Source organism: Medicago truncatula, chromosome 4, assembly GCF_003473485.1.
Source record: "Medicago truncatula cultivar Jemalong A17 chromosome 4, MtrunA17r5.0-ANR, whole genome shotgun sequence".
Lineage (NCBI taxonomy): Eukaryota > Viridiplantae > Streptophyta > Magnoliopsida > Fabales > Fabaceae > Medicago > Medicago truncatula.
The window spans coordinates 38,429,445-38,438,504 of NC_053045.1; the positions used below are offsets into that span (position 1 = coordinate 38,429,445).

Genomic DNA, 9,060 nt, shown 5'->3' on the forward strand with positions numbered 1-9,060 from the left:
TAGCTGTCAGCATATATAATAGGAGATAAGGCCTGTGTTGGTAGAAAAGGAAAGGCTTGTGTTGCTACAAAAACAAAAGAGTTTGAGGAGGTTGATGTGAAATAATTATTTGGTCTGTTGGTGCAAATAATTAAGGTTCAAGGCAGAAAAAAGATAGATAATTGTTGTAAAATCAGAAAGTTAAGGAGGTTGATGTGAAACCCCTTATAAGATGGCTCCGCCTCCGCTCGTAGGTCCGTAATTCAACCTTCATTATTTTATTATTATAAATTACATTTTTTTATTAAAGATGATGCTGATTTAATTTTGGATCTTTTTCTAGAGGTTCATACCAGACATACTAGTTTAAAAAAGTTTGTTTTGAATGGCGATCCTTCAAATGAACCAAGAGTGATGACCTTAAATTATATCTATATTTTTTTGTTTATTAAGGTAAACCTTAAACAAGTCGTTTCCTCTATTTTGTGATTAAGGTTTTTTTTTTTTGGATTGTCAGAATGATGTAGTGTATGGATGGGGATACACGAACCCCCATCAGATATAGAGTCAGGGTTTCTTTTTTCATCTTTGTTCGAATCAGTTACAAGTGCGAGAAAAACCGAACTCCATCAAATTTTGGGAAGACAAAATCTGTTTCCGCCATGTTGCCATGCATAATAGGAAAGCTTATAAGTAGTAACAATAGATCAAAATTCGACAAGTCAGTCATGTCTGTGCCTTTATAATTGTTTTTGGTTGATAGATTCCCAGATACATTTTGAACAATAATGTTATCTTGACACCATTTTTTCCCTACCCTAATATACACTCCATGTGAAAGAGAGTGTTAGGTGGGATGGTGAGGGCTACATGTTGCATTTGTGTGTGGTAGTAGAAGAGGTGTGTGTGTCACCTATGGTGGTCAACGTATCACCACTTCATTTTAAAATTGGATGATAAGTGGCATGAGAATACCACATTCACACTTTCAGAGTATTAGTTGTCGTTCAATCAAGATTAGAATGTCGTTTGATCAAAATCAAATGATTTAAATAATATATATTTTTATTTTATAATTCAAATACGGTTTTCTTTGCGTTAATTCTACGATTCTTAAAGGAAATGGATTCTGATAACCTGAAGTTGGATATAGAGATATGTAAAGTCTGACAAAAAATTGTTCCACTAAAAAATCAAACTCAAATTCTCATGAACAATTTATTCTTTGGTGCAGGCCATTGACCACTTCATCTTAATTATTTGATTTACACCATATTTCAATATGGGTTCTCTAAGTTTAATCGATTGGTCATTGGTGTCGTACATGAGTGCAAAGAATTCCAACCAGAGGGTTGCCAAAACCATTTTGACATCTAAAGAAATTTGTAAGCCACGTTTCCAACCAAATATTAGAAGAATCTTTCGAAGACAAACTTTCTTTTGAATCAACTTATTTACTACTATATTTTGATATTAAAAAACCACGTTGATGTCATGATCCCTTACATTTTTTTCAAGGATATATACTCTCTCATCTGTGAAGGGTGGATAAGTGACAAGTGTTCTATGACAACTCACTACCACCAACTGTGTGAAAAACATAGTACTAAGTATCACATGATAAATTTTTGAAATGATTTTTTTATTGTAATTGAAGTTTTGTTGGGCACTGATTCAACATAAATTAAATATTTAAATTTATTTTAAAATAATTGAAATTTAAAAATGATATGATATATTTTTTAATAAGTCAAAATGAAATTTATATTTAACGATAAAAGATGCTCCTCTGAGCACAAAAATATGCTAAAAAAAAGCAATATAGTTCAATTACAATACACCAAAAAAAGAAACAAAGCAAAAACATATCACCAGCACCCAAAACAATCTAAAGGACGTTGCCACCATCTAAATAACCCAATAGAAACATCAACATTTTTCTTCCGCCACCATCCAAAAATGATACGATATTAATAGATGATTGAATAATGAGTATGAAGCCAATAAAAATGTTGGCATCAAAGTATTCACCTAATTTTTTTGTACTAAAGAAATTTAGGTCCAAAGAGTTTTAACAAATGTATTTACCAATTATTATTTTATGGTCTTGCTAACCATTGCCCTCAGAGCAATAGTTAAGGAAGCCAAAAGTAATATGTTTGCATTGGTTTCAACAATATTTTGACATTTAAAAAGTTAAATTTATCACTTTTCACCATTTTTCAATACTATATTTTTATTTTTATCTCCTTATCCAATACCCTAAGGGCAATGGTTAGCATTCACTTTTTTTATTTATGAGATCTTCCTTACCAACAAATCTTTCCTCAATTGTCAACCATGATAACTTTTCTTTTCATTAGTAGTGTAGTACATAGACACACCATGATAAATTATTTATTAACCATGATGAATTGGCACATGATAAAAGTTAGATTAGACTTTGTCAAAAAAAAAAAAAAAAGGTTAGATTAGACAGCAGGACCAACATAAAAATAGAAGTTTTTTTTTTCTTTTTCTGTGTGAAATAAACATAAAAATAGAAGTTAGATGAAAAGAAACGGTAAACAATTAGTTTAACAAATCAAAGAGACAGTAATATATAGTCAACGCGACAAAATATATAGTCATCGGAGTTTTCGTCACGCTGGGTTTTGCCTTGGAAATTACGTCGAAATTAAGACGGCTTAATGTAATTAATATTATTATTATATTCCTATATTATTATAAACTTAATCTTGATTCCTTCATAATATTCTTCTTCTTCTTCTTCTTCAGATTCAAATCATATAAAGAAACATATTCCAATTTAACATAATATCAATGGCAAGTGACCAAGACTTTTGTGAATGTAGACCTTTGGGTTTCTTCATTGGATTACCCTTTGCTCTATTATCATTAATTTTATCTCTTATAGGAGCAATTATTTGGATTATCGGGTACGCAACTTTTTTTCTACTCATTTCTTACCATTTTCTATTTTTTTTGTAGTATTTTTCTTATCATAAGTTCAATTTTCCTATATATAATAAAATAGTTTTATTCATGAATTGTTCATCTTCTTTTATTATAGGTCAATATTGAGTTGCTGCTGTCCTTGTTGCATATGCTGCACAGGATTGCTCAATGTTGCTGTATGTTTGATAAAGCTTCCAGTTCGAATTCTTAGATGGTTTGTTAACAAAATTCCTTGTTAGAGGATAAGTACTATTAATTTGTAGCATAAATCCTTTTTTTTTCTTTCTTTCTATATTATTGTATTCCAATTTGGAATTAGTTTTGTGGGAATTTCTCAATTGAAACAAATAGTATAGTTTAGTTGTTATGTATAGAGAAGTTACATATAAAGAGCTTCTCATTGTAGAATTATTTCTATTTTATTCATTAAAAATATAGTTAACACTAGTGTAAAAGCTCTTTTTGGGGTTTTTTTTTGTTGTTGATAAAAGTTAATTAATTGCAATATTCAATTCCTAACTGTCTATTATTTTTGGTTCATTTCTATTTATATCTAAAGAAAATAGAAAATCTGTTTCTAGAACCCAAATTCCTTTAAACTCCAACTAAACTGATAATTAATTTTTTTTGATCAAAAACTGATAATTAATAGACTAGATGTAAGTTTTTGTTTGAACTTCAATAAATTAGTTTTTACGAATTTGTACTATCTTAAAATATGAAAATATATAAGTATCTTGAAGCCTGAACTTTTTTTGCAAGACATTCTCTTGCATTTGATTATGTCCTTGTATACAGGGTGTATGTATGTGTGTGACTTAATTATGACAACTTTTCTTAAAGAAATTTGTATATACCCTATATACAGGGTGCATGTATGTGTCATTTTAATAGGATGCATGTATGTGTCATTTTCCTCTAAAAAAATGTATGTATCATTTTAAATTCCGCAATTGAGAGGTTGCTTATTATCTTACATAATGTAGCACATTTATTTACCTTTGTTTTACTGGAAAATGGTACAAACATGAGGCCCTTTTGTTGAGCTTGGGAGGTTAACTTCGTTGGAGTAAGCTGCCAAAGTCCTTTTAATTAGGTTTTGAAGTCAGCATGTCAAAGTCCTCTCATTCAAGTTGAAGAACTAAGTTGGGACCTTCCTTTACTTAGGTTCTGAAGTTAATTTTTGAGGCACCGAGGTCAATCTGTTGAGATATCAAAGTCACCTCATCTGGGTTGAAGAGCTAGGTGAAGTTTTAAAACCTCTTCATTGTCTATTCATTGTAATTTCATAATCTTGTTGTCATCTCTCTTTTGATTACGTACGAACGGCTAGATTTCTTTGAATAGGTCAAGTAGATGAACTTCTTCGTAGCTAATAGCTACTTAAACCATGTAATTCGTTGAGTACTTCTTTATGCAAATGAATTATTAGTATTATTTTGTAAATCTTTGTTTTTAATGTTTTTTATGTGTTTACGAATTTTCATGAATCGATCTAAATTTTGAATGACTATTAACCTTAGTTTTTGAGATTTGACTAAGATTAATTTTGTGAACAATTCTAGTTTTAGAAATATCGTAGTACCATATTTGTAACAAAGGATTTAATGTTCTAAATAAAACCTTCAAAGGTCACATACTCACCTACGACATTATGAAGTTGTGATCGGAGAAGAGGATTAAGTGCCAAGACAGTGAGCTTAGCTACTTTGTTAAATCGTCATGATACTAATGAATTAATTGTAGTGATTTAGACATGGTTATCAAACATCAAGGAAGGGGTCCAAAAATGACATAATCACTTTTATTTTCCAATTTTATCAAAACCTAATTTGTTAGCAAGTGCTACTTCACAATGAACCCAATTAATCAAATCATCTTCAACACTTCATATCTATATACCACAAAGTACTTCACACCGTCAACAACATACACCTCAAGTTCAACAAACAAAACAAAAAACAATAAATTAAACCACATGAACTTTGAAATAACATTAAAAAACAAGCCACATGTGTTTTTGGAACTTATGAGAAGATAACTTCTTATGCATTAATCAAAACACACATATTGGAACATAGGTGCCATTTAATTTGGGAAAGCAAACTTCTTTCCCATCATGGGAAAGTAAATCTCAATCATTAGATTCAAGAGGAACATTGATTTTATCATAGTCTTTCTACATTATATTTTTTCCCCTTTATTCTTCTTCATCCCTCAATAAAAACTCTCATTCATCTTTGTTCATCTCTTAAACCCAAAATTCCAAAAATCAAAATAAAAATTCAAAAATAAAAAAACTCAAATACACACAAACGAAGAGGAAGGCAATAGATACACAAATTTTCTCTTTTACAATTTTGCTAGTTTATTGAGAATCGATTTTAATTTGAATTCTGTTTGATCTGGGTTTTTATTTATGGGTTTTCCAACATATAATTTTTTTGGTTTTATTTATGAGATTATGAAGATGGAAGTTAGAATTAAGGGATTGATGAAGATTTTGATGTTGAGGTTGTTGTTGTTGTTTGTAGAAAACATTGCTGTTAGTGGAATTGTTGTTGTTGTTGAAATTGAGGGATAAAGGGGAAAAAATATAATGTAGAAGGACTATGATAAAATCAATGTTCCTCTTGAATCTAATGATTGAGATTTACTTTCCCATGATGGAAAAGAAGTTTGCTTTCCCAAATTAAATGGCATCTGGAACATAACTTCTAATATGTATCAGTACAATTTAAGGAAAACCCGTAGATTGATAATATGAGGGTCAAATTGATACTTTACATTTTCTTTGATGCCAAATGAATGTATCGTGACTTTATAAATGTACGAATGGTGATTTGAGACCCAAATTTCTTTTAAAAAAATTACTTTGGAAGTATTGAAAACTTAAGTACAAAAGTTATTATCTGACATATGTATGACCACTATAACTAGTACATAAAACCCTTTTTAAATCGGTTAAAAAGGGCTTTTTAACTCGGACGCATATCCGACCTAATATTAAGAAGTTTTAGCATGTTAAAGTTGGATTTTGGTACCGACTTAAAGAATATGGCTAAGGTGGTTATCTGGGAGCCGACTTAGGAAGTATAGGTAGGCCTAGAAAAGCCGAACAACAGATTAACCAAACGGAAGATAGCTTCTGATGCTATCGGAACGTAACTTCCAACAAATATAAAAGGTGCATTTTTGAAATTTTAGGAGGACTAAACAGCAAAATTCATTGAATAAACTGTATGGACCTAGTTAGTTAGCCCAGCCCAGCCCATATAAACCAGACACCAATGATTGGGAAATGTGGCAGTATAAATAAAAAATAATCAAAAAAATTAACAAATATATCTGGAACATTCCACAAAAGTCGAGATTCTACTACACCTCTTATAACATGTCAAATTTCCAGAACCAGAAAGATTTTAACATATTAGATTCTTCAATCATCAACTTCAGTGAAGTGAACATAAAAATATATCACAAAAACGACAATTTAAACCGCAAAACTTAAGAGAAAGAGAGAAGAAATGGGTGTAGACTACTACAAAATCTTGCAGGTTGATAAGAATGCCAACGACGATGAACTCAAGAAAGCTTATAGGAAACTTGCCATGAAATGGCACCCTGATAAAAATCCAACCAACAAAAAAGATGCTGAAGCTAAGTTCAAGCAAATTTCTGAAGCTTATGAGGTATTTTTTTTTCTTTATGGGTATTATCAAAATTTTAGCTTTTTCAAAAATTATGAGTGAAACAATGAAACTCAATATAAAAAATTACCTGGGTCATGCTTAGTTATGTGTTTTCTCTTAAGCGTGAAATGATTTGGTTTTGTTTTCAAAAATGGTTTACTTAATATAGGTATTTGTCAAACAGTGAAATAGTAAAAGAAAATACATTGAAATTCAACAAACTTTTGTATGTTGTTGGTTATGTATTTGTCATAAGGGTATTGCCAATTTTTTTGCTTTGTTTCAAATTAGGAGTGCAATAGTGAAACTGAAAATATAGTTTTATGTTAGTTATGGATTATTTTCATAAGAGAAAATATTAAGAAAGATTTAGAGATTAGAGATTAATGAATTGGACTAAAATATGGTTTATGATAGAATTTTATGACGTAATTTGATCCATGTAGCCGACCGACCATACTTTGTAGATGTATGGAATTTTTCATAAGGGTATTGCAAATTTTTAGTTTTCTTTGAAATCATGAGCTAAATAATGAAAATCCAATAATTTAATTATTTATTTGGGTTATGCTTACTATGATGTGAATTGTGGTTATTGTAGGTACTTGCTGATCCTGAAAAGAAAGCAATCTATGATCAATATGGGGAAGAAGGTTTAAAGGGTCAAGTTCCTCCTCCTGATGCTGGTAGTGGAGGTGGAACTAGTTTCTATTCCACAGGAGATATGCCTGGGTCGTTTCGGTTCAATCCGAGGAATGCAGATGACATTTTTGCAGAGTTTTTTGGATTCTCAAGTCCATTTGGTGGCATGGGTGGAAGAGGTGGTGGTGGTGGTATGAGATCAAGGTTCTCTGGGGGGATGTTTGGTGATGATATGTTTGGATCTTTTGGAGAAGGAGGAGGAATCCATATGAGTCAAGCTGCACCTCGGAAAGCTCCTGCAATTGAGAACAAGTTGAGCTGCACTCTTGAGGAGATATATAGAGGAACTACAAAGAAGATGAAGATCTCTAGAGAAATTGCAGATGTTAGTGGGTGAGTACTAGTAATTGCTTTTACTCTGCAATTTCTTTTACATTTTTTTAGTCGGTTTTGTGCTTGGTGAAATGGTTGAAGTTTAATTTGGTCCCTAAAGCATAAAAAATCCTTCATTTTAGTTCTTAAAATATTTGAAAATCAAACATGTTAGTACTTGGCATTTTAATAGCCGAGACTAAAATGACGAATTTCATATATTTTGAGGACTAATTGTTTTTATGCATTATAGGGTTAAATTGGAGAGTGTGATGATTTATGTACTATATTGATGGTTTATTCTGTAATGGATCGACCGAAGAAGAAACCGTATGAGCCTAAAACATGACATTGTCAAGTAGGTTATATTTCACCACCCAATGTCTGCTACTCATTTGGTTTTATGTTGATGTCTGTTTTGGCTGATGAGTGGTTTCCTCTACTTACCTGTACATCTTTTTCATTATCTGTGCATTTTTTTAGCCAATCAGTTTGTCAGGGGAGGGAGAATTTGTTAGCAAAAAGGATCAAAACCTGCAACGTCTGTGCCCTTAGTTAGAATAAGATGTTTTTGTTTATGCAATGGCTAATGCATAGTGTTTCTTTTGTTCTGTTGTGTCATTTGAATGAAAGAATTTATATAGAAAACTTTCATGTTCAATATTAACCATGTATGTATTAATCTTCCTTGTGTGTGCAGCAAAACCATGCCAGTGGAAGAGATATTGACCATAACCGTGAAGCCTGGTTGGAAGAAGGGGACAAAGATCACCTTCCCGGAGAAGGGTAACGAACAGCCAAATGTAACCGCTGCAGATCTTATTTTTGTCATCGACGAAAGGCCACACAGCGTCTTCAGTCGTGAAGGGAACGATTTGATTGTGACTCAAAAGATATCTCTTGCGGAGGCCTTAACTGGTTACACAGTGCACCTCACTACATTGGATGGTAGAAACTTAAGCATACCAATCAACAATGTTATCCATCCCAACTATGAGGAGGTTGTTCCAAAAGAAGGAATGCCACTCCCCAAGGATCCAACAAAGAAAGGAAACTTGAGGATTAAGTTTAACATTAAGTTCCCTACTCGGCTCACCGATGAACAGAAAGCAGGAGTTAGGAAACTCCTGGCTTCCTCGGCCTGAGATTGAACATATATTGGTTGACAATAGTCTACAGTGCGTCGAAGATATCGCAGGGAGCCACTTACATGAAAATATTTTACCATGTTTCTATGTATTGGACTTGCTGAAAAATTTAAAAAGTTTGATTTAATAAATTGATTAGTTTTCCTTTAACATTTAGAAGAGCTTATATCATTTATGGCTTTGTTTGTTTAAATATGCAATTTGAACGGATTTTTTTTTTTCCTTCTGTTTATTATATGAAAACATAGCAAGACCCAACATCCACATGC

General features: G+C 31.7%; 2 protein-coding genes across 3 annotated transcripts; both read left to right on the plus strand.

Annotated features, from left to right (window-relative positions):
- The first annotated feature begins 2,543 nt into the window (after positions 1-2,543).
- On the plus strand, positions 2,544-4,130 carry LOC11440686 (signaling peptide TAXIMIN 2). 2 transcript variants are annotated; one of them, XM_003607464.4, is made up of 3 exons: positions 2,544-2,671; positions 2,758-2,918; positions 3,053-4,130. In XM_003607464.4, exons 2-3 carry the CDS (start codon positions 2,803-2,805, stop codon positions 3,174-3,176), a joined length of 240 nt encoding a protein of 79 aa, XP_003607512.1. In that variant the 5' UTR covers positions 2,544-2,671; positions 2,758-2,802; the 3' UTR covers positions 3,177-4,130. The 2 variants fall into 2 exon arrangements, with proteins under 2 accessions (XP_003607512.1, XP_039689471.1); XM_039833537.1 differs by lacking the exon at positions 2,544-2,671 and having other exon boundaries at positions 2,695-2,918.
- Positions 4,131-6,280: 2,150 nt separating this feature from the next.
- On the plus strand, positions 6,281-8,943 carry LOC11440290 (dnaJ homolog subfamily B member 13). Its single transcript, XM_003607465.4, has 3 exons — positions 6,281-6,629; positions 7,231-7,664; positions 8,344-8,943. The coding sequence occupies exons 1-3, from the start codon at positions 6,465-6,467 to the stop codon at positions 8,786-8,788; spliced, it is 1,044 nt and encodes a 347-aa protein (XP_003607513.1). The 5' UTR covers positions 6,281-6,464; the 3' UTR covers positions 8,789-8,943.
- Positions 8,944-9,060: the final 117 nt, after the last annotated feature.

Coding starts and splice junctions, on each gene's coding strand:
- LOC11440686 (XM_003607464.4), top strand. CDS start 2,803: ATGGCAAGTGACCAAGACTTTTGTGAATGTAGACCTTTGGGTTTCTTC. Junction 2,919..3,052: donor GCAATTATTTGGATTATCGG/GTACGCAACTTT, acceptor CTTTTATTATAG/GTCAATATTGAGTTGCTGCT.
- LOC11440290 (XM_003607465.4), top strand. CDS start 6,465: ATGGGTGTAGACTACTACAAAATCTTGCAGGTTGATAAGAATGCCAAC. Junction 6,630..7,230: donor AAATTTCTGAAGCTTATGAG/GTATTTTTTTTT, acceptor TGGTTATTGTAG/GTACTTGCTGATCCTGAAAA. Junction 7,665..8,343: donor GAAATTGCAGATGTTAGTGG/GTGAGTACTAGT, acceptor TTGTGTGTGCAG/CAAAACCATGCCAGTGGAAG.